Raw genomic sequence first — 25,350 nt, forward strand, 5'->3', positions numbered from 1 at the left:
TTAGGAAGTAGAAGCATTTATTTACCTTGATCAGCTGTTGTCAGCTTTCCTCTTTTAATAGCATTTTTAAGTTTTATGAAGTCTCTTTAGGTTATTAATTATATGTTTGTGATGAATGAATAACACTGATATTTAAACATATCTAATCTCTGTATTTGCACATAATGTGGTTTTACCAAAATGTAAATGTGGTTAACCCTTAAATCAAAGTCTGCAGTATGATGAATTGTATTTTTGAAGCTTTATTTAAACAGCAGAATGATCTTGTTTCAAGTGGTGAACCACAAGAGACGACAATGCGACAATACGGCAGAATATTTGCAACATTTGCGTTTTTATTTATGCAATCACAAACAGACAAGACATAAGAGGGTGAAGATTTCCCCTCCTGGTCAGGAGCTCCATCAGAAGTTATCACTGTAAGAGAAAAGACAAATATGGATGTGAGACTTAGAGGTTAATGGACTGGTGTATAAATCCCCCTCCCCTGAAATAACACCCATGGGTACTAATAAAAATTATGTCCGAATTATGACATGTAACATAAAACAAAAACTGTGTCAAAAAAAACAGACTTTAAAAGTTGGTAATGACTGTGTACCAGGTTGTTAAAGTGTTGCTTGTTAAAACCAGCTTCAAAAATGTTAAAGTCTCATGTATTTATAGCTTTAAACACTATCAGATAATTAAATTTAAGAGCAGACAAAACAACTCTAAACTTTTTTACTCCTGCTAAATGCCAAATTCCTGCGAGGAAAACTGACATTCACACACACACACACACACACACACACACACACACACACACACACACACACACACACACACACACACACACACACACACACACACACACAAAACAAGATAAGAGAGTAGAAGCAAGACTATGGTGTGTCCCTGAAACAAATCTCTACCTTTTCAAAGGACTCTGTCTGTTTAAAATAATTTAAACCATTACAACAAATATAGTTAAAGATCCACAGTCCATACTGTGTGACAAACTTCTGAAAAAGGGACATTTTTTAGCAGGTTTAAAAGTGAATTTAAAACAGGGGGCCAAATCAAAGGTCAGACAGTGGTCAACTCAGTAATTGCTTTCCTCCCTCTAGCACTCAGAAACCATTTCACATTATCACTTGATGAGAAAACTCTGATGGCTCAGGTGCGTTTAAAAAGTCTGATGCCCATTTCATGTAATTAATTGTTGAGTCCTGGCCAAGAAACTGCATGTGGTCTTTAAAACAATGCATGAAGGTCCACTCCAAATAATAAAAACCCTTATTTTCTTCCTCTTGCAGACAGTGTATAGAAAGATAAGTGAGAGTTCATGCTAATCTGAATCAGGTTTTGCTGTCACTAATTGACTTCTCTGTGAACAGTGAGGCCAGCAGAAAGGCTTCACTGCCCTCTAGTGGCAGAAAAATATAAACTCATGCAGCTCTATCGTCCTTGAATCTAACTATGAATACTGTATGTGAGAATGACTCGCAGATCGGGCACAATAGACGCTAGAAAAGAGGAGCAATTTGTTTCAGCAAGTGGAAAGTATTAGTTATCAGATGCCTTACCGGAACAGTTTCAATCTGATGGGGAGCTTTGGAGTCATAGCAGGCTTGGAAAGGCTTAGTGGCAGGTCTGACAGCTCTTTTTCGGGCCCAGTCTGAGAAGGACAAACAGAAATATCTTGTTATAAGCACTTTTTATGCAATAAGTGGATCTTATGACTCATGTCATCCAGTGCAAACTGAAAAGGTTAATTGAGCATAAACTTAAAGATCCATTTAGCAAGACAGTTTAGCATACCAGGTTATCTCTGGGTTTTTTGTTTGGTGCCTCAGGCTCAGTAGCGCGAGGTCTCTTGGTGCTTTGAGAAGTGCTAGGGTCTTGAGTTGTCTCCATATCAGCTCTGAACTTTTCGCATGACATTGATGGTTGAGGACAGAGAGGTCTCTTGGTGCTTTGAGAAGTGCTAGGGTCTTGAGTTGTCTCCATATCAGCTCTGAACTTTTTGCATGACGTTGATGGTTGAGGACAGAGAGGTCTCTTGATGCTTTGAGAAGTGCTAGGGTCTTGAGTTGTCTCCATATCAGCTCTGAACTTTTTGCATGTCGTTGATGGTTGAGGACAGAGAGGTCTCTTGATGCCCTGCTGTGTCAGGGATGGTGAAGCACCTGAGCTGCTTGTCATGGAATGCAATTCCTGTAGTAAACAAGAAAATGTTGAGTTTTAGTGACACATTTAACAAGGGGCCTTGTTGGTGCCATTCTTATTGATTTACAGCTTACTGCACATTCTGGGCATGTTAAATAATTCCAAGGGTTATAGGCTAATGTAAATAAAATGAGGACACTGATACCCCTCTTGTGACAGAACAGTACTTCTAAGGCTACTTCCAGCAGCTGGATAGATTGGTTTAGCTTTACTAGCAAGGAAACAGCTTGCAGCACTCAAAAGATAACCCTGTCTGTTTTTTTAATTTCATACAAAAACAAAGGGTGTAAAAATATTGAGCAGAAGTTGTGTTGTTTGTGTGAGAAATGAATGATTTGTTCTAATAATAAAACTTCCAGGAGTTTTGTCGTCACAGTGAGGTTGCTAATCGTTTAGAGAATACTCAAGGAAGTGTTTGCTACTGGTCAGTAAATAGCCCAACACATACAGTGTACCAAAATAACACAACTTCACATTTTTAGCCACACAGTTATTGAAGACTGACACCATTTTATTGATTATATAGCAGATCTAAAGCTACTGCCAGCGGGTTAGCTTAGCTTTGCAGAGAGACTTTGGGCAAACAGCCAGCCTAACTCTATCCAAAGGAAATCCCTTCATATATTTTAATCCCTACAACAGAGCTGTAAAAATATTTGTCTACATTTCTTGGATGAGGCACTGTAACTCCCCGAGTCTAGTTGTCACTGTGAGGTTGTGAGCACATAACTGACAAAATACCATAACTACCATAAACCATAAACTGTACACCAAGTAAGTATTGAGAATATCCATTACTATATTGCACAGAAAATCTGAACTCCAGTGGCTGGTTAGCTTATAGCATTGGAACTTAGAGCACAGAAACAGCTAGCCAAACTATTCACAGGTAATCCATTCAAATAGTTTATCCCATAAAAAACAAAGGTGTATTTTTTTTGTCTTTGTAGATTTAAAGTGTTGGTTTTGTGCACATCTATTTTTCATCAACACACTTCATGGAGTTTTGTCAGGTTGCTTATCATTCAGAGTGGTTTCAGGGTGCCGACACCTCCCTACACCTAGTTAGTATTTGTGAAATAAGATAAGCAACCTATTGTTTCAGACTTGACCACTATCTCTGTATCCACCTCATTTAAGTCTGCAAACATGTAAATCAGAGTATTTCTCCAAAAACATGAACACATTTCTTGAAAATGACATTTTCTCATCAGTAAAGCTAGATGGCATACCTTGTCAGCTCTTATCCTTTTCGCTGGCATCAAAGATTGAGTTAAATCTTTTCTTTTTATGGCCGGGTGTATCAGAGGTGCTGCATTCGAAATTTGGCGGTGTGTGAGCCTGACTGGATATGACACCATTTGGCTTCTATTAGGTAGCTTCCAGGTGTGGTTTTCCCTCTGTATATATTTGGCTGTTAAGGTCGCCCCCTCATCGGACATCTTATAACCACGTTCCAGGCCCCTGACTGCAGAAACACAAATAAAGAAGCTTTTAAAAAGATCTCACAACATGGTTCCTTTTCTTCTGAATATTTTGAAAGATAATAAAAAATGTACCATGATTTAAGAGGGGCTGGAGCTCAGTGAACAGATCGACTCTTTGGTATTTAAAATGATCCATATTGAAGACAAGTCCGATCAGCCAAACTGTGTTGCTTCTGAAACAGATATAAACAAATCAGTTGACAAGTGAAGCACACTTTACTATTGTTAATATCTTAGTGCAATCTGAGAGTAAAAACACAACATAGGAATAAAATATAGAAAGAGTAGCATATGAGATATTAGTATTGATCAATCAGGGGCTTATTCTTAAGAGTGCCCTGACATAGTTTAACCATCAAATCATGTTCTTACTTTCCATAACTATCTTGTGGTCCAGGGTAGGACTGCAGGTTAACATGGGCCCGGGAAATAAGTGGGTTTCTCTCCAGAGTTCCTACCAGGTGTCTGATTTTAGACTCAAACAGGCATACCCTGATGAAGCGAAACAAAACATAATGCTCAGGAAGACAAAAGCACAACAGAAGCTAGAGATAAAATATTAAAACAGTTTTCTCCCTCAAAGAGAACCACAGGCGTGAATAAGTAGTGCTCTCGCCCAAAGATGTGGGATTGTCTACAAAAATGTCTGCATCTGTTCCAGTTTCTCTGTAACTTGGCTTCTCATGTTCTGTGCAGAGTACTCACCCGTCTCGATGCTGCTCTTTTGTTGTTGAAGTTAGTTCCACCTTAATGTAATGCCTTTAGAAATAAGAGACAGAACAATGGCAATATAACACAAGGCTAGAATTGTACTATAGTAACTATACTTGCATTTCTATCAATTGTTGAGGGAAGTCATGATCAATATTTGAAGCAGACCAGGCTGCAGCAGAGTAACATAACTGAACAAAGATGGACACTTTTCTTTACCACAACCACTATGAACACCATTTTCAAGACAAAACCTGTCGACTTCACCATCTGAAGCTGTAAACAACTGCACACTATGTCACATACTCCTTATTCTGACAACTGCATAATTAGCTGTACAAAAATAAACTGCCTGTTCTGACCTCCTGATAGCTAAAGAGATTTTTAATCTGAGGGTGAAAAAAGAGAAAAGTCTATGGTAAGTCTAAACTAGTAAAAGTGATCAAAAAAAGGAATTCATATGAGGTTTATTAAAAAATCACAATATAACATGTGCATAGGATAACACAGATACTTTAAATAGTTCCAGGAACAACAGATTTTTGTCAGACAGCACACATGAAAAGCTTAACACATTTTCAGATCTTTAACCATCAATTTCTTAGATCACTTGAACATGCTTAAGGCTATATTCTCAATTAAAAACAGCAACATGTGGTGTTCAAATCCATAAAACAGATGTTATTTAACTGTAACATTGGGTGCAAACTTAGGTCTGATGTTAAATAATGTGTGAATCCATGCAGAGACAAACAGTCCACATTTCATTTAAAAATTAAAGTCAATCACAATAAAAGCAATTACAAGTAATGATAAGAGCAAAAAGCAAAAAACATTTTAACACATCAAATACACACCAGGAAGAAACATCCAATAGTTCATGTTAGGAAAAAAAACATGACCAATTTTTATAACCAAAACCATTCTAAGTTTGTGTTTTGGGGGAAAAGGCCACAAGTCTCTCTAAAGCTAATAATAAAATTACCTTCCATATCAAATTCATACACCAAATAACACAATGTGTAAAAACAACTTCATTCAAGACTACATAACACAGAGTAATGCATTTATAGTACATCATCTGCATAAAATCATTTGTTTTGAGCACGACACAAAACAGGGTACCACAATAAAGGAATCACAACACTTTTACAGGATTTGCTTTTTACAGCCAAGAACATACAGATCTTCTACTATACAATATTAAATAAAATACATAGCTTTAATTTTTGAATTTAAAAAAGGTATCAAGTTCTACAGTAAACAGATTTCTATTTCAGATCATCAAAGTGATAAAGAATTACAAAAAAATGGCTAGTGTCCACATTTAAGGAAGTAGTATATATCTGAGGGTATTTAGTACATGTAAACACATATATTCTTCTCTAAACTCCAGAATACATACTTGTACTGCTCCAAAAAGTCTGAAGCTTCAAATAGTTTGGACCAGCTTTCTTGTTTCTGCCGGATATGTTCAGTGATTTCATATCCTGTGAATGAGGAGGAGAAAGTTGTTAAAGCCTGACTGCTGAGAAGTTATGCATTTGTCACATGCCTTGGAGGCAACTAAACTTAATCAAAGATTTGTGGAGGTTTGAATTTGTGATCAGGTGATTTGAAAATCAGCTGAGTAACTACGTACCTCTCTTGATCTCCTCTGTTATAACAGCTAAGGAGGAGCGAGACACATTGCAGGTAGAGTTCTGCTGTGGGTATGCAGGGGTGATCACAGGCATCAGGTGTGAGCGGTCGACTAGATTAGTCTGGGAATGCAGATGAACACAACATTTTCAGTGTTTTAGCATTCATGGACATGACTGACAGGATTTTGTATTTGCGGCTGAAAATGCTGATAAAAATCCTGCCGGAGACTTACCCAGGGATTCCAAATGGGGAACTTGAGACCGCAGTCCACCGTTTTCTTCAAAACAATTGGGATTGGCCACTCCCTGAAAGACAATACAAGATTTACAGATCGTCAAAAATGTCACAGATTTTTTTTTGAATAAAATATTTATATATATTCATAGAAACATCTCAAACATCTCCCTGCTTCTATCTAAAACCAGATGCTATCTATGATCACTAATTTACCCAGACTGCAACAGATCTCATTGCTTAGTGTCCTTTAGTGCATCGCTTCATGATTATTTTTTCCTCTTAAAGGGGACAATACAAACAGATCAACTCACCACATTTCGTACATCTTGAAAAATTTGTTCACCAGGGTGGATGCTGTGGCATTTGGGTATAACTGGCAGACTCTGGCAACCATCATGGCCCATGAGACACCACCCAGGAACCCCATCATGTTGGAGTATATACCACGTCCTGAGGAGAAAAGGGTGGATGAAAGATAGGTTTAAGACCTTTAGTTCAAATAACACCAATGTAAACTTTCTTGCCTAGTTTGAAAATCCTTTTTTTTAACTGTTTCTCTAAACCAATCAGATGTTAAATTTGGGTAAAGTAAGATATCTAGTTGATTAATTCCTCTATGTCTACCTGTGCCACTGAGTAAACCTGTGAATGATTATTTATTGTACTCCGTGTTATGGCAAACGAGCTGTGGTTGTGTGGAAACAAATAGAAGCAAGTCAAACAAAATATCAGAGGCAAAATGAGTCACTCGAACACAGGCCAGTGTAAAGAAAAATAAATAGCTGTCTGGGGTCACTCCCTTTGTAAACACCGTCTCTGTTCTTTATTTAAAAAAAACACTAACCTATCATGAATATTGAATCAAGATTGATGGGTTTTTCACCAATGACAGTTTTATTATTTAACTGATGTAATACATATCCATTGAAAAGTACTGTGTTGTGTAAACAGAGTTAGAATATGTGCTTTGTTCATTGTTTAGGTAGTTGTGTGAGTTCTTGGTGCATAGTATAATGTAGCTGTAACTTTATACATACAAATTGAGACACATGACATTTCAGGTTGTACATATAGTGCGTAGATGGCAAAAATTAAAGTCATTTGATATGCAGTCAAGAAAATATATTCCTGTTAACGACAACGGCCAACACATTGGGCATCTTTTGTGTTTACGTGTATCTTTTGTCTAAGTAGACAGTTTCAAACTAAGCTTAACAACACTTGTAGTGTTACTCACGTTTGGCCCAAAGCTTGATGGCTCTCAGTGTCAGCCGGAAGTTAAAAACATTTGGCACACTTCTGAGGATCTCCTCTGTGACTCTAAAACCTACAAAATTAAGATCGAGAAACAGTTTTATTAAGACAGCCCCCCAGCAAAAAGGGTTAACTACAACACATAAAATGGCATACTTACCTTGCAGCATACTTGCAGCTGTCAAGTATTTATACCTAAGCTAAATACAGTCTGATACTTACCATTGAGACTCCTGACACTTTGTTTATCCATGCCCGTCAGAATTTTGTCATCCATGAGGTTAATACTTACACTGATGCTTTTCTGTGCTACTAGAGCAAAAACCAGATCAATCTAAACAACAACAGGAGCACAAACACAATGATTAAAACTCATACAAACATTATAAGAAACGGATACAGCAGAAAGTTTAGTTATTTCTATGTTTCTATTCTCTTGGTGCAAAGCAAATTCCTCAAGGTGCAATAAAGCGTTCAGTCATTCATTAATTTATTCGTCCTTGTCTCTTTAGCTTATTTACCTCAATCCCATCATAAGAGAATTTGATGACTGGGACGAACGCATCTTCAATGACCTAAAGAAACAACAATTATATCAGTCACTTGTTGCAATATAGAAGAAAACTGTTTGATTTGTACACACTGTACACACATTTATACACAATCACCAATATGGCATACCATTAAGCCTTTGACCTCTTTTTGAGCTTTCAGCTTCTCAGAAAAGGACCTGAAGAAGTCCTTCCTCTCCAGGAATCCAGGTCCGACACACAGGATGTCAATATCAGCACCTGTCAGAGCAGCAAAAACTCATATGAGTGCAGGTTTCTTTGCTAGTTAGTGTGTGTAAGTGTTACTATCCTCCCCATTCTCTTTCATGATTCATTTTTAGGTCTTTATTTGAGGCAATAAACCTTTACATACCTTTTGAGTCAGCTCCCAGATGATAGGATCCAAATGGGAAGATTTTGCCTCCAACCTTTGCTGTCACCACTTCAGGTAAATTCTAAAATTACAAATATATACATATAAATGAAACACATAATCTATGCAGCAAGAGGTTCTCAGCATCACATTAGGAGTGACTTTTGAAATGACAATACTTGAGGAAAAAGTTGCCTCACCATACGTTCACAGGTCTCTGTGAGCCACTTCTTATAGAGAGACTCCAGACTCTTGACAACATTTTCTCTGCAAATAAAACAAAGAGAAATTTATAACATTTTCATATTTCACACAAAACACGTCTTTACACTTTTGGTCAACAAAAATTCATTGATTTATCCAAGTTGTTCTCCTTTTTTTGCTGTGATAACCAACCAGGGCAATGACCCAAAAGCATGTGCACTCAGTCAAAACCTTTTCATGTTTAAACATTTCAAGTGTCTGCCCCACCAAGCTGTATTTTTTAACGATATGGAAACTGACATGGAATAAAGATGTGTCCTACCTGTGCTGCTTTTCTGTGCCTATCTCAAATACACCGCATGATTTCAGCTCTTCAACCATCTTTCTGGTCTGGATCAGGTCAGCTTCCTCTGGCATATCTTCACTTATAGGAGGAGTGATCCCATACCAATGGGTTGTGTCCAGGAATAATGGTAGAGTTTGGCTCTGTTTCTTAGTGTTTTTACTGAAAAGTGACATGTGAATGTTAGTTTCACTAGTTATGCAACATTCATGACGAAAACACAAATTAAACAGGCCTGCAACTACACAAAAGTAACATTGACAGCAAGGGTGTGGGTTACAAATAGCTAAATCTGCAGTACATTTGTGTCAACAAAGCACACTACTGTAAATCAAAACAGATACAGCAAAAAAAAACAAAATATGCAAAGTTACATACAATTTGATGTCAACTGATTTCAGATGATCTGTACCTAGCTTTAATGTTTGAAAAGGTAGTTACATACGCAGCTGTAGTACTTACAAAGACATTGTGGTGGTAGTTAATCGCTTGTTAGTGCAGTTTTATCGAGTCAAAAAGTAACCTCTTGTCCTCTCAGTGATCTCTTGCTCTCTCAGTGATCTCTTGCTCTCTCAGTGATCTCTTTCTCTCTCAGTAAACTCAAAGGCAAAGTGAGCTGAGTCCAGCAGAGAGCATCGTTCTTATACTTTGGATTGGATTGTCTTATTATGTCGTCATAATGTCGGATTGTACCAGTGACTGTGGATAGAACAGGTGTCTGTGACACGTGCTTTAAGCTAGTATAAAATGCAGTTTTATGCTAGGTTAAAAATGTGCTGTCTGTATGCGATTTTTGTTCAATGAATTAATAACCATTAGTCCACAGTTTTGGAAACCACACTTTCACTGTTGCAAGGTTCATTTGGGTTTAGTATCCTGATCATTCAGCTTCCAGTTTGCATATCACCATAATGTGTACGAAGAAAAAACAAAAACAAATAAAAAACATATATAATCTGTTGTCAGTAGGAGTTATTTTCTATCAACCCTGTCACAAATGCACCCCCATAAACTTAAAGAAGCCATACTCACTGTTTCTATACACCAGGTGGATCAGGATACTTGCAGAGTAAACTCGAAAAAATGACAGAAATGTAACATGATTTTTGACTGGCTCATATGACAAGAAAATGCATTTTGTTGTACTGTGGTAGACGTGGACTAGCCTGTAAAGATGTTCTATTCAGACCTATTCAATTAGGGCCCGCGGGCCACATGCGGCCCGAAAGCAACCCTCGAGCGGCCCGAAAGTAACCCTCGAGTGATTGTGACTTGGGTCCGACTTCTTTTACTAACACTGACCAGTGCTGCCCTTTTATTTTGTTTTTGCCCTTATGGGTGTGACAATACGTTAATAAACATCCAGTGTGTTTGTTATCTTATCTATTTGTTTTTCTTTTAAATGGTTAACTTTGCTCACTGCTAAAAATGTCCGGCCCAGCTCATGTCCTTAATCTGAAAAACCGGCCCGACCAAATATGTAATTGAATAGCCCTGAACTAGTGTAACTACTCAGAGCTCAAAGCTCTCCACTGCTCTCTGCTGCCCTCTTGTGGAAATCAAAGCAACTTCAGCTTATGAAAATGAACATTTCTGGCCATGACACTCAAAAGTGGTTAAAGAAAATTTCTTTTTATTTGTTTCTGGACAGTCCTTTCTCTCACTGGTTAAATACAACATCACAAGTAGCCACGCTGGAGCCCTGCTGTGTTTGGCAGGGCAGCTTAAACAACATCTTAGTCACGATTTGAGCAGCTCAGTTCATTGATCCAGAGGGGATTAAGACTGTTCCCTAGAAAGTGGTGAGTGACGCTGAGGGAAACACTACAAAAAATACCCTGAAAATTAGCAAGGAACTGTTCTAATAAAACTAATTGAATTAATTAGCAGCTGGATAAGAACGTCATGTATAATTTAATCTGCCTCTTTTCTGATGTTTTATTGAATGGCACATTTTTCTCATCCAGCTGAAGTGATATGAAATGAGATCCTGTGTTACAGTTTGCATTGTTTGTAGTGTTGGCAGCCTGGGTTAAAGGTTTTCCCACCCAGAGCCTGTCCCCTCGTACTGTTAAACAAAATCAGCCAGGCGGGCACAGGAGATAAAAAAGTGTTCAAACAAAACCTCTTCTGTATCATCTAGGACGTGTACCTCGGTAGTTTCATAGCTGATGGTAAGAAAACTGCTGATTTGCATCCTCTGGTCTGAAAATGAACCTTGAATATTTGGTGAAATCAGGCTCACAGAAAACAATTCCACTTGTAAATTTCAAATAAAAAATAAAAATTACAGAAATAATACATGTATTTACACAGATATGCACACATACAGAGTACATTGACTTGTACACACAGATGCGCAAATGCTCAGACAGTGCACGCACTCACCAGAAAAACAGTTACGTCTGTCACAGTTGTTCTCACGTCACTACAATCTACAGTCTCCGGAGTCACAGATGAGGGGCTTCATTACAAATGTGTCTGATTAGAATTCAGATTTTATCATGTGAATACAATCCAGTGGCAGAAGTGCTGCAAGCCAAAGTCAGCTTCTTTACAAGGTGTAATGGCAGTAGATTTGGATCTTACGCTGCTTTTCCCAGTTATTACAGTACTGCAGGGACACGATGAAGCTGTGGTCTACATGTTCAGTGCTGCTTGATAAAACTTTATGTACAAAGGTGATTAGTAAAAATGATCCACATCTTTCCTCCCCAGTGAATCTACTGTGTCCCATTAACTTTCTCACAGGTCTAATGTCACATTTTACTGAGATGATTAACATTCAGACTTGATCTCCAGTCAGGTTACAGACAAACATTACTCCTAACCTGTTCACAAAGCAGGTGTGGGCTTTTACAACAAGAGTTACTCTGGTTAATTTCAACACCAACACAGACACTGGACAAATCATAGACTGTATGTTCAAATGGATGCCACACATGTTCACTCACTGTGAAACTAAGATATCTGGAGCACTCCCTGGTGACTGTCAGTATGGGTCATAAACCCCGCCTCCTTCATGTTAACAGATGGAACATGGGTCAGAGTTCAAAATCAAACTGCAATTTGATTAATTTTTTCAGACATGTTTCTGTCTCTATAGGTAGTTCTTCTGCTGATTTATATGTGTTCATTTATATGACAAATTAAGTTTGGATCAGTTGATTTTAAAAAGATGAAGACGAGCGTTCTTTACTGGATCTGCAGGCTGAAGGAGAAACGGCAAATGAAAACGTGACACTCACTCAAGAGTGAAGAATCATTGAACCTGCCACACTGAGTGTCTACTTCAAATCAGTACAACAATCCACTCTGCTGTGCACTGTTTCGACCTGACCGGATCTTTAACCCATGGCTCCACCAGCCAGATCACTTCTGCACATGCCTTGGATGCACTAGCCCAACATGTCAGCACCCATTGAGTCAGCATTTTGGCTTCACATCTCAAAATAGAAGGAACATGGAGGCGCTTTGTCCACATCAATATACAGTCAACAAATGGTTTAATGACCGGATCCCTCTGCTGAGTTTGACTGATGCACGACAGAGCCTAACCAGACTTAAGGGGCTGAAATTAGAAAGCTTCCAACTAGGCCAAGCTTGAATCAAGAGACTTGTGAGCACACCAAGAAATCTTCAACAGGTGTCTGGTTAAACTAAGAAAGACTTATTTCCTTCTGACTACAACCCCATTGGCAGACTGATAGGTTTACAATGAGAAGTTACACAGATGATAAATCAAATCTTATTCGGCCCTGCAGTGAAAACCAGTTTGATTAGTCACTGAATTCCAGTCTGCAACAACTGAAAATCCATCTTCAGCACGAAGACATATTTTGAATCACACAGATGAACAGTGTTTGACAGACTGAGAAAAAAACAAACATGAAAATACAAGTTATCTGACTGACAGACAGGCGGTATAAAAGGTGTGATAATACATGTGTGTGTGCGTGATAAGTAGCGCATGTTGCCAGGTGGTGGTGTGGCGTTTGCGGTGTCCTGTGCGACTGCTTGTTCCCTCAGAGTGAGTCCGCTCCGTTGACGGGTTTTGAACACACTCTTCATTCAAGCGCTGCGCAACTAAACCACAAACAGAACTGGACAACGCACAAACTAAAGCATACACTGTATAGGTGTATAAAATTAAAGTAAAAAAAAAAAAGAAACCCAACGAATCAGCATGAAGACACGACACCTCAAAGGAAGGGGGAGCCGAGAGGCCAGTGCTTGGACAGAGGTCAGAGTGGAAGGTGAGTAAAGGTCAAAGGTCAGCCTGGTCAATTCGTGGCCTGGTTGGTCATAACCTGACTCTGTTCGTCCCCAACAGCCGTCACCACAGAGCATTGTTTAGTATTAACTAGAGGGAAATTAATTTAGACTAAGTTTCACAGGAGTCATCTATTCCTTTTATAATTCTCATATTGGTTTCAAAATAAAATGCCCCTAACCCTAAACACACATTTGATATTTATAAGTATTAACAGACATCACTGAGATTTCCATCTGGAAATCCTCTGATGATAAAAAGGTGACTGACCCTTTAACCTCTGGACAGCTGTGGTTGTTAGGAGCCAGAATTTCAAGGTTTAAAGGTCGAGTTCAAAACAACACTTCTTGAGGCATTCCTGTTAATATAATAAAACTTAAATGGCGATTCCCAAAGGCATATTATACATTCATAAGACTATGTGAGTGCAAATATGTGAGAGAGTGTGTGTGGCTGTGTGTGTATTTGAAATAAAAGCCACAAGAAATCTGCACCAAAGCAGAATATTGTGTTAATGTGTGTGTCTGCGTGTGTCATCAGGGCTCCTGTCCTCACGACTGAAGCACATTTCCGTAGGAAACAATTGCACCTCATTGGCTCAACCAAGTTGGCCAATCACCAATGACGGAAGCCAGGGCCCCTGAGCCCGCCCCACCGTCAAGACCAGAGTTCGGTTGGTGTGTTGGTTAGAAATGTGTGTCTGAGAGTGCGTGTGTGCGTGCTTGGGGACAGTGGAAAAAAGGGGCCACAGTCAGTTCCACTTGCAGTGTCCTCAGAGATGGAGGGGAGGGGATGCGGTTTCCGTGGTGATGAGAGTGAAGTGTCGATAAGCAGAAGAGGGGAGGAGCCTAAACCTCTGCTCCTTTCAAGCCGATTCGTTCCTCCTCCTGTCAGTCACTGTTGGGTTTCTTCAGCGAAAAGGCCAGGATGTTGAAGTGACTGCTGAGCTGCTGTACCTGGAGTCAGAGACAAACAGAGTTTATTCCTCCTTTAGACCAAAGTCTTCATCACTTTTGTAAGGATGCTAGTACAAAGATTTTATGACCATCTGATGGGGGCTGAACTAGCTGTTCACCACTGTTTATCGTCTTCAGCTAAGCTCAGATTTTTACATTTGTATTTCAGCAGAGTTACTGTGTGTGCTCTTACCACTGACACGCCATAGTGTATGTGTGCTAGTATGACAGCAGCCGTCCAAAGATGCAGCAGTAGCGTCTCGTTGCCAACCACCTGTGTCACCGCTAGCAACACCACCGCCGCCATCGGCAGCAACAGCCAGCTCAGTGGCTGGCACCGTGTGTTACTCATCTGACACACAATCAGCTTACACTGCAAGATAAAGAAGAACATCCACACATGATCCAACAGATATTTAAGGTTAGACACAGGCCAGGGGGGTTTGAAAATGTAGCAGACACTCACCGTGACGTTGGCAAAGGCTGTTCCCACCATGAGGTAGAAGATCCTGGGCTGCAGCTCGAGGATGTTGGTGGGAGAGAAGACAACCCACGTTGTAGACAAGACGAAGAGGAGGACGGGAGAGAGGAAGGGCAGGAGGGCTTCATACAGGCTGCTGTGCTTCAGAGTGGTACTGCGATGAGCTCTGAAAACACACAGAGGGGGAAGAGCTCAGCGTGCTGTGAGAAATAATAACGCTTCATTTAAACTGAATGCTAACCAAAGGTGAACTTACTTCAGGACGTTGAAGAGGCTCATGGGTAAGGTCACAGTGAAGGAACATGCTGGAAATCAAAAACACATTAGTTATTGATGCTGCTTCAGCCAATAAAACCTTGTATCTAGGGTGACCAATCCCATCTCACCAATGATCATGAAGGTGAAGAGGTCTCTGTACAGGAAATGCCACAGGAGTGGCTGGTACCATGTTTCCACGCCGACCACAGCAGTGACCAAGTAAACAAGTGAGATGGTCTAGAGGAGAGGACACCCGACAAGTTATTGTAAGTGATGGTTGTCACAGTGGAGAAAATGTACCACCCCCACTACCCCAACCTTTGACTGTCCAATCAGAGCTCAGCAGCCTTAGTGACACACAGCTAGCCAGCCAGCGTTCAGTTTGCTATGTGAGCAGTGTTTGAGACAGTGAAGGCAACTTTCAGTATAACAAGTGCTGAAGTATGATTTATTTTCCCCTTTCAAAACCAAAAATATCAGAGAAAAATGTTAGAAATGAAAAGATAACGGTCTTTACAAACGTCAGGATGACTGACTCACTACTAGTAGACTGACAATAATCTAGTGATTTATTCTCCCAAGGCCAAAGCCATATTGATTTGTTGTATGAGAATAATGCTTGTATTCTGTTTCCAGTTTTTCTTATTGAATCCTCAAGTGCTGAGGACGCTAATTATTTACCCAAGTCATGCAGGTATAGAGTGCTGTCACACCTGTAGCTCGTTTGCTTTGTTCTGATTCAGAGGATAAAAGGATACGTTGATGCATTTTTCCCTCAGGTCATTTTGTGTTTCCATCACAAGGCAGTCCTAGCATCATTACATTACAGCCTCCTGTTCCCATTGTGTAGGTAAACACATACCATGCCCACTGGTAGCACTTTATATTGTGAGAACCCTGCTCCAAGACGCCAGCTAGTGTTAGCAAATAAACCTCCCAACAAAATGAGTCATGGGTTGACTTGGAGCAGCACAGAGGTCAAATGTCTAATCGTCACTATGGGACTATGACAGAATAAAAGATAAAGGAGGACTATTTTCTGGGTTTACATTTAAAAAAGCACCAGTAATACATATTTAAAAGTCAGTCAAAGATGGCAGGGACATTCTTAATGACTAGGGATGGCTATCTGGACACAGCTGATAAAATCTGCTCACCACAAGAGTCCTTTTTCCAACAATGTGGAAACAAGTAACAAAAGAGGAGCCAAGATTTATGTAGCAGCAACTGATTTTAAAAACAGATGTTTTAGAAGCGACTTTCCAAAGTGCAAGAACAGAAAGCTTGACTGACTCAGCAGCAGTAACTAAAGGGGCAGAGCATGACAGATAACTATTTACATAACTTTTTATCTGATCACATTTCATAGCTAGGTCCATCTATACGTCTATATGTCTGTGTGTCCTTACCACTTGGCTGATGTCATACCCCCAGGGCAGGAACAAGATGCCGGTGTTATATTTCTCCCAGTGAGACAGTATGAAAGAGAACAGCACCACCCACAGGATGTAATACAACGTGGCGACGCCCACACCACTTTCCATACGACCAAATACGGAGTAGACGGTGGCCACAAAGAAGATGCAGGCCCAACTGTCCAACCCGTGGTCAAACAGCTCCCCTAGCGGCGTGGAGGAGTTTGTGCGACGAGCCTGTTTACCATCAACCCCATCTACAGCACACACACACAAAAAGATACAGTTTGTTACACACACTACATGATCAGGTTAACATTGACACACAAACAAGATTTCCCATTTTCACTCAGTCACAGCTGCAGCCCCCGCTCACATAACTGTTCGAAGTCTCTGATGAGCCACATTCCTGCTTCCCGCCACTGAGTTCACTGTCACACAAAGTGAACTGGACTACCCTCCTTTATTCACACATGGAAGTATTCTGTACACTTTCCCATCAGAGTGGCCCTGTGGAAACTTATTTTATTTTATTGCCTTAAAAAATGGTCAGCACCCCTTTAAACTGACTGGTTCACAGAGTACAAGTTCACACAAACAGAGAAGGAATGTGACAGTCAAATAAATCTGTATTTATTTGACTGCAGTGAGATTTGCTGACCAACAGCTGGGGGAAAATTGGAGGGCAACTATACAACCAAGTGACTTTGATTCTATATGAGCGCCAGCTACAGAGAAGTTCAATTTTAGTTTGCTCCTCGGGCACTTTGATTACTGTTATTCCTTTGAGCTTTGAGGGATCAGTTCATAAAAAAGCTGCAATGCCACATGGAAACAAAAACTCCAAGTGTACATGCTGCTTTTATTCAGGGCTTCTTGTGACACATTCCTCACGCTTAATGTTACACTTTGCTGAATAAATATCTGTTTGAGTGGAGGAAATAAGGAGGGGTGTAAGAAGGGTGTGGCGTAGTCACATCAGCGTCTCCAAAAATCTCTATCTCCTTTGAATTTGTTGCATGAGCACAACATCAGTCTTGAACCAAAGATTAACAGCAGCCTTACATACAAACATAGTATAAAATACATGCCGATAAAGCCTTCTGTTGTGTTATGTAGTTGAATGACATTTACAATATCCATTCATTTTCTGCTATGTTTGTTTGTACAGCTGCCCTTTGTCTATCAGAAACTTTGTAAACTGTGATGCTGTCGATACTGGCAAGGACACTCTTAAAAACTAGATATTTAATCTCAATTAAAGTTTTTCTCCTAGTGAAATTATTTTTTCCTCTAAATCTAGTGTAAAATAAACCATTCAGTTCTTCTTATCCCTGACCTAAAGCACAACAATCTCCTTTTCCAAACTAATTAAACCTGCATCAACTGGGTTTTTGGCTACTTTGGGGTCAGCTGATTAATTGAAAACAACACATTTACCCATACTAAATCAATGTACCTGACAAGGTCAAGAACAGATATCTTTGAATGCAATATTTACCCTTCTTCTGCTTTGTTTTGCTCTCTACACACTCCTGAAAAAAAATCTGCACTACATGTAACCCCATACACACATTAATCATTTTCACTGTCGTTAAAAAGTGTGATTCGTGCAGCTTTAATACAAACTCAAGAGCCTGACTTTTATTAAGTGTAAACACAGCTGACCAGTGCAGCAGGCAGGGGTTCAAACTGACAGTGTACAGTCATAACATGCATACATGTTGACAGACAGCTAAAGCCGTTACAGGATGCAGTCTGACATGTTTTTGCTGGAGGGCACTCCAACACCAAAGAAGAAGAAAGAGTGTAGCTATCACATTTTGCTGCCAACTATGTACGGCTTGCTTCCTCTTACTTCACTTTAAACCCTAAGGATCCAAATTTTTAACCTTTGACTCTATTGTTTTTATTACCATGATGAAACCTACTGTTGGTGAGGTTATTACAACCGAGATAACACACTATTTGTCTTATAACATTTTTTAGACCTCAATCTCACTTCTCTTTCACAGAAACACTCTTGAAATTTTCTATGAGCTCTGCCCACAAAATGTTCCAAAGATGCTCACACATGTCCCTCACAGCGGTCCTTTTCAGAGTCTGAATTGTGGCAAGATCAAGGTCATCCGATCTTAATCAGTCTTTATGCGGATGGTCTTGTATGCTTTTGTAGTTCATAAAGAGGCATCAATTATAATTCAATGTGTTTCATAAATCCTGAAATTTTATCCTAATGTCATGCAAATCTATTCATCACTATCCCTGTCACCAAAACTTCATGATAATCATACTGATAACCTGTTAGTGATAGTGATATTATTTTTCCCCTGATGTAAGACCTTCAGGAGTCTATATTCCTCACAAACAAGACAACCATACTTCAACGCATGAACTAAGTACAAAATACATATTTATCTGGGAACAAAGTTAAATGTATCAAAACCTCCAGGACATCAGGCACAGTATATCTTCAAAGCGTGTGATTCTCACTAACATCCCCCCACCACGTCCACACTGGATATAAATACAGTCCCAGCTTCACTCTACACAACACATTCCATAGGAAGATAAAAACACACAGAGGTTGCAGGGGTTGAGAACTCACCAAGTGTGTAGGCCAAAAAGTTGAAGATCCCTGCAGCAACCCAGACCCAGCTAGGCACATGTACATGCCCTGCAGCTGTGACACACATAATGGAAACATGAAGCATTGCACACGGTCACAAAGAAAAACCTGCAGCTGTAGATTAGCCTCAACAAATGTTCACTTCTCACATTTTCTGATCATCTGATCAGAGACATATTTCAACATGAATAGTAAATGCGTGTCTGTCAGTTTTTGTAACGACTTCAGAGGTAAAAGTAAGATCTGTCTTTGTCATACTCTGTTTATGGTCCAGATATATTTTGTGTGTAGAGTTAGTGTGAAACTGAAGGATGTAATGGGTTAGTGATTACCCTGAGCCACAATTGGCAGTCAGGTTACACTAAGTCATGGACTTTGCCTTCCATAAACAAACTCACCACAATGCACGCCTCTGGTTTCTTTCTGCTCTTTGTCAGTGATCTCAAGCACTACACAAGCACAACTAGGAGTAAAAAGAGTAGAAGGGAGAGGAGGTAGAAGAGGACCTACCAGAGGCAGTGAAGTCAAAGTCATAGAAGGCCAACATTAAGAAATTCAAGACAAGAAACATAAATCCTGTAAATGTGATGAGGTTTGGAGCCAGCCATGTCGGTAAAAACTGTGGAGAAAACAGAAAGAGACAAAGACATAATGAGTAACAGAAAATCAGCATGTATGCAGAAACTTCTCATCCTAACAAAGACACTGAGGAAATCATGACAGAGATATTGATGGTGTTGTTAACCGTAAAACAGAGACAGGAGTGTGATTTCTGTTTATCAGACTGCAGTTGAGCAGGAGCAACATGAAAAATAAAGGCAGATTAATGTGTCACTGCCTTACGATATTATTGACAGAGCGGCCCATTTTAAAAAAAATGAACATAATGTGCATTTTATCAGCTATGTGTACAAAAAAGTGACTTAAAGACAACAGAGTATCTTCAGGGGCCAGAGCAAAGGGTAACAATCAATGACTGATGTGTTCTGGCACACACAGAGCAGGAGGAGGAGGTGGTGTTGGATGAGGCTGTCTTGTTACTGTATCACAGCAGACGGCTGGAAACGTCATGAATGATGTATGCTGAGACACACAAAGAAACACACACATGCACACACGCATGGCTTCACAGGTCCCTCTCACCTTCACTACAAAGTTCCAGAAAGGGTGCATGATGTAGATGGACAGGGGGTTGGAGTCCACCGCGCTGTACTGCAAAGAAACAACAAGACAAGATGAGATCAACAGAGACACAGATTATTTATGCTATACTTCATTTATTATCATCATCCTTATAAAACAGCTAAGGAGCTGTAAAGGGAACACCACATGACCTCACATAACTTGGCCACTGGATGATTTTGGTAACCTGTCATCATGCATATCAAATAAACCTGATGCCAGTCTGTGTTACTTTATCCAGGCCTGAGCCACACGTGTGGGCCTGCTACTGATCCCCAGTGTGTTACCCAGTTCAAACAAGAGCATGATAGACTACAGTTTCTTCATCATGTGCAATTAATACAATGGAAAATCTTAAAGTAAACAAGATGCAATAAAAGAAAAACTGTTCAAATTTAATATTTTGCACTATGCAACCACTCAATATGCAGACTTTTAGGAAACTACACTGAGCCCTGGACATGTGGGTCGTGTAATCACACCATTCAGCCAATCAGATGAGTCTCCAGCAGGCTATCAACTTGACTCAAATTCATCTAAGTCAGTTTGGTGTGACTACACAGTCAGCTGATGTGTTGTGTTGAAGCTGTAATGCAGAAACCCGCCTCTAGTTGCGAGTGTAGCTCCAGTTAAGAGCTGCTGCCACACTCCTCTAATGCTCTGTTACTTGGATGCAAACAAGCACAGATGATATCTCGTAGCCCGGTGCAAATTGAAAATGGAGATAAGAGTTGTTTGTAAGGTATGTCTGGTTATTTTATGTTCCACCCCGATCACTGAGGTCCTTGAATGCTTCCCTTTTAAATGTTCTTGTGTGTCTCACTCAAGCAGCGGCCAGAGAGCTTTCTGTTTTTATGCCCCTAAGCTATGGAACTCTTAAAATGGCGAGCTCTCTGGGTATTTTTGAAAGTAAACTTAAGACTTACCTTTTTAATCAAAACTTTTACTTCAGAGTCATTTATTTTTAGCCCTGGACTGAATTTTTATTTGTATTATTATTTTAATCATTATTATTTTAATCATTGCTTTAAAAAATATCTATCTTATTTAATTATGTATTTATCTATTTAATTCTTGTATTCATCTGATCTTGTTAACTCTACCTTATTTCTAACTTTCCTTTCCACTGTTACTTATATTATTAATTTTACTGTACTGATTTGATTTTATTTATAATCGTGCCTTTAATAATTTTACCATTGTTGTTGTTTTCTGTCTCTCTGTTACTCTCTGAAGCACTTGGGGCTGCATGTTTTTATGCATGAAAGGTGCTATATAAATAAAGTTTAGTTGAGTTAAACTGCCATTCAATCACCTGACTGGAGCAATGTGTAACCAGCACAGGTATGTGGATGCTAACCTGCAAGAAGGACCTAAAACTGGTGGTGCTATCTCTGCTAATATTAGCCACAGTCTGCAAACCAATTTGACATTGTTTGCCTTCGGACTCTTACATCCAATGATTAGCCTGTGAAGTAAAATATCATCAATTCTGGTTGTTTTCTTACCTGTAAGACTAGTCGGTCAGTTGTAATTTGAATTTCTGTTTAAACAACTAGGTAACAAGTTGCTTCAGAACATCTTTATTACAAAACCAGGTACCTTGTTTTACATGTCTCTTAACAGCAAGACTAACACTCACACTTCAGTATCATGTATCAAACATCACACTGTCAACAGAATATTGAACTATGTTATTACACCCTGTAGGTTTTCCTCTTGTTGTGCAATCCTGATTCAAACTGACCACTTCAAATCCGTGTTGGGACTACAACAAGAGAACAAGGATGCAGATCAATTCTGATACTATTTGCACTTTGTCTGAATAATAATTCTTTATAGGTTTCAGTGGGGCACTTTAGTAGCTGAATGGTTCATGCAGGCTGTTTAAACACCACCATGAAGCTGGTTTAACACCAGTGTCAAACCTGTATTGAAAGTCATTACCCCCAGTGAAAATCTTCATCCTAAATTAAGGGAGAGAAGATTGTTATTTTTAAATTTCACAATGCAGATGGCCGTTATACTGAGCCTGCTGAAACACCTAATTTAGAGAGTTAACTGTGGATTAAGATACACATTATGAAGATGAGTAATGTCGAAAGATAGTGAGATAAGAAGACCAACCACTGTGATTCAGCACTTCCTCGAACGGAAAAAAACTCTGTGACCACAACTCACACTTTCATATTGTACAAAGACGACAACGACAAACAAAGGCATACACTGACACCCGGCCGGACAAAGGATGGAGGGAAAACAGAGACATGATTGCATAGAAAAGGATGATATAATTGGTGGAACATTTTCTTGTTCTCATGTGCTTTCAAACTCGCATGGCTGGAAGACTGTACAAACAGTGTATTAAAGAAATCCACTGTTCCTTCATTCACTCACATTTCTCATCCTCTGCTCTCCTCCAGCCACTGATGCTAGAGGCACAGTCGCTGAGACATGGAGGGAGCCACTTAAAAAGCAATTATTGGAAAAGGGTCTCTCATGATTAACAGCTCATGGGAGCAGTTTCACACTGTGATCGGAGTAGGAGGTAGAGAGAGTCTGACTAAGTAAGGTGTGTGAAATTTAAAGGTTAAAAAATGACCGGGAGAATAACAAAGTGAGGAATTATGGTCATCAAAAGAGCGTAACGCTGTCAATGAATGAAGGTGTACAGCTTTTTATGATTTGTATTCTGTACTGTAGCCCTCGTGTACATTTAGCCTGAGACAACACTGTGCTCTGAGTCCAAACAAATAGTGTAGTAGTACTCAAGAACCAGTCTTGGTCTTGAGGCTGCTTATTTAAGGTCTCGTCTCGGACTGGGCGGACTCTGTATTTTATATCAAGACTGGTTGAGACCACCACTGATGCACTCTGTGTCCCTTTCATTACTGTACTAACAGAAAAATTGAAACTTAAGGAGTCAAAAGAAAGGCAACCAAGACAAAACCAAAACATGTTTGTTGCTGTCAATAGTATTCAAAGTAAACTTAAATAAAATAAACAGAAGTCTTTTATTTTGTTTACTCTCATGATGATTTTTCTTTGATATATATGGTATTGGTCTTGTCTTGGTCTTGTCTTGGTCTTGCCCTGCCTTGGTATTGACTCGGTCTCGATCCCTAAATGTCTTGGTCTTGTCTTTGTCTTGGGGAACTCTGGTCTCCGACATGTCTTGGTCTCGGTTAATGTTGTCTTGACTACAACACTACAAACTATTGATATCAACCTTATGAAAACGAATATGTCGTGTGATGTCACATCCTTCAGTAAATGCCACTCCTGATTTCTACAGTCATCCAGTGGCAGTGATAAGACAACAGGCTCTTTGTATCTGTAGCGCCTCAGTGATGCTCAACTTTATGGTCATTTACAGAACACTTACAGGTCTGTGTTACACGCAGAAAGGCTGATTCTGTTCCTTTGTTTCAACCTTTGAACTACACTTTGTGATAACTGGGATTCTTATAAACGTGCCTTCACTTGTCACTCCCTGTTTTTAGTTGGGGTTACCCATCAGTGTGCTGGTTCAAGTTGAGTGGTTTCCTGATCTATTCCAGCAGCTACTTTTCTCTTCCTGTTTGTGGTTTCAGTATGAGACAACACTGAAGGCCTGTCTTCCTACATGAAGATAAAAACAGAAGGGTGAGTCTGAAGTATGTAAAAAGATAGATTAAAGCCTTGCTTCATAGCACTGCAGTGCATAAGGAGTGGCTAGCTAACCATTAGCTTGATATGCGCTCGTGTCAAGCACGAGACTGTAACCTGTAACTTCCGTCAAGCCCTTTCAAAATAAAAGTTTTGTAGCACCAAGCAAATCATCTATTGTGATTTGAGGTGGGACACAATTTCGGTTTGGCAATATATCGTCGTCTTGACCCTTGCTATACAATTCAAGTATCATCTGCGCCAAATATTAATATTTAATGTACATTAGTTCAGCCCCCTACACAATTTCCTTTCCATAATTTTCTTCAGTTTATCAGATATCATAATACATCATTTTATTATTATATAGTATTTTTCAATAATCACAGAATGGCTGTATCACATTATTATATTTCTGATATTACTGAGGGCAGGGAATCACACTTTGTGTAACCCTTTGATTGCCACCACTTGTTGTGATATAATTATAATATATTAAAACGTAATTTATATAGTTAAATCATCAGGAATATACTCATTTCTTTAATGCTTATATTTGTGGGAGCATTGTATCAACCCTATATTTACCATTGAGTGTTTAAGCACAACTGCTTTAAGTGTAATTGAGTAGCACAATGAGTAAATACTAGTTTTCTTCCTGATTCAAACTAATCAAACTCAGGTTATTGATGAGTAATAAGTCAATTACTAACCTTGATATGGTTACACAGCCTAATAAACAAGCAGAAATAACCAGAGTAGATCAAGTTATAGTAACACAACAATGAGTAAATACTACTTTTCTTAATATGCATCCTGATTCAAACTAATCAAACGTAGGTTATTGATAAGTAATCCAATGAACAACCTTGATATGGTTACACAGCCTAATAAACAAGCAGAAATAACCAGAGTAGATCAAGTTATAGTAGAAGCCCTACAACTGATCAAGCTTTTATTTTTTAAAGATAATTGACCAGTATGTAGTTTACAACCAGCTTACTACAGCTAACTTCACCTTTTTACAGGGGAGCACCCCACAGATCGTGACAGATATGTAAGCTGAGTAACACACACACACACACCACACACACACACTAACACACACACACACACACCACTACAGGCTCAGTGGCTACCTGCTAAAAGGCTCAAACAAGCTTTTTACTCATACCTTGTATTTGTCGAAGCCCGCGAGCTGCTCCTGAGTGACATATTCGTAAAGAGCCATGGTGGTCGGGTCTGGCTCCACAAGAACATAAATGAAGATCTCTTCCTTTAGGAAATGTAAATCCCAAACGTTAGCTGCCGTGTCGAAGCACCATTTAGCTTGGTCGGTATCGTTCACGCCGGGTGAGGTGATGTCGAAACATGTTGGCCACTCCCACAGACAGCACACATTCAGCGGACTGTGGCTCAGCAGCGCCCCCCTGTGGCCTGGAGGAACCCGTCACAAACATGAGAACAAATACCTGTGGTTTCAAGATATGACC

The 25,350-nt window shown here is 39.5% G+C and overlaps 2 protein-coding genes across 5 annotated transcripts; both read right to left on the reverse strand.

Annotated features, from left to right (window-relative positions):
* Positions 1–315: 315 nt before the first annotated feature.
* On the reverse strand, positions 316–10,158 carry LOC117823961 (poly(A) polymerase type 3-like). Of its 3 annotated transcripts, XM_034699255.1 has the most exons (20): positions 9,478–9,607; positions 8,995–9,177; positions 8,669–8,735; positions 8,469–8,550; positions 8,226–8,335; positions 8,066–8,119; positions 7,767–7,878; positions 7,528–7,617; positions 6,602–6,740; positions 6,286–6,358; positions 6,052–6,172; positions 5,815–5,899; positions 4,404–4,457; positions 4,071–4,190; positions 3,771–3,871; positions 3,444–3,679; positions 2,098–2,199; positions 1,804–2,004; positions 1,569–1,660; positions 316–417 (listed from the first exon to the last, which is right to left on the reverse strand). In XM_034699255.1, the coding sequence occupies exons 1-20, from the start codon at positions 9,483–9,485 to the stop codon at positions 405–407; spliced, it is 2,043 nt and encodes a 680-aa protein (XP_034555146.1). In that variant the 5' UTR covers positions 9,486–9,607; the 3' UTR covers positions 316–404. The 3 variants fall into 3 exon arrangements, with proteins under 3 accessions (XP_034555146.1, XP_034555147.1, XP_034555145.1); XM_034699256.1 differs by lacking the exon at positions 9,478–9,607 and adding an exon at positions 10,048–10,158 and having other exon boundaries at positions 1,804–2,199; XM_034699254.1 differs by having other exon boundaries at positions 1,804–2,199.
* On the reverse strand, positions 9,478–25,283 carry selenoi (selenoprotein I). 2 transcript variants are annotated; one of them, XM_034699261.1, is made up of 10 exons: positions 25,032–25,281; positions 20,171–20,239; positions 19,538–19,646; positions 19,007–19,081; positions 16,393–16,655; positions 15,112–15,220; positions 14,982–15,030; positions 14,711–14,891; positions 14,438–14,617; positions 9,478–14,244 (listed from the first exon to the last, which is right to left on the reverse strand). In XM_034699261.1, exons 1-10 carry the CDS (start codon positions 25,086–25,088, stop codon positions 14,137–14,139), a joined length of 1,200 nt encoding a protein of 399 aa, XP_034555152.1. In that variant the 5' UTR covers positions 25,089–25,281; the 3' UTR covers positions 9,478–14,136. The 2 variants fall into 2 exon arrangements, with proteins under 2 accessions (XP_034555152.1, XP_034555153.1); XM_034699262.1 differs by having other exon boundaries at positions 10,628–14,244; positions 19,426–19,646; positions 25,032–25,283.
* Positions 25,284–25,350: the final 67 nt, after the last annotated feature.

The sequence above is a fragment of the Notolabrus celidotus genome, chromosome 13, assembly GCF_009762535.1.
Source record: "Notolabrus celidotus isolate fNotCel1 chromosome 13, fNotCel1.pri, whole genome shotgun sequence".
Classification (NCBI taxonomy): Eukaryota; Metazoa; Chordata; class Actinopteri; order Labriformes; family Labridae; genus Notolabrus; species Notolabrus celidotus.

Bases quoted from the DNA above. Each gene is read 5' to 3' on its own strand.
- LOC117823961 (XM_034699254.1), bottom strand. The intron at 7,879-8,065 runs GTAAATAAGCTA...GTTGTTGTTTAG, and splicing joins TCTCTTATGATGGGATTGAG to ATTGATCTGGTTTTTGCTCT. The intron at 1,661-1,803 runs GTATGCTAAACT...TGTCCTTCTCAG, and splicing joins AAAAACCCAGAGATAACCTG to ACTGGGCCCGAAAAAGAGCT.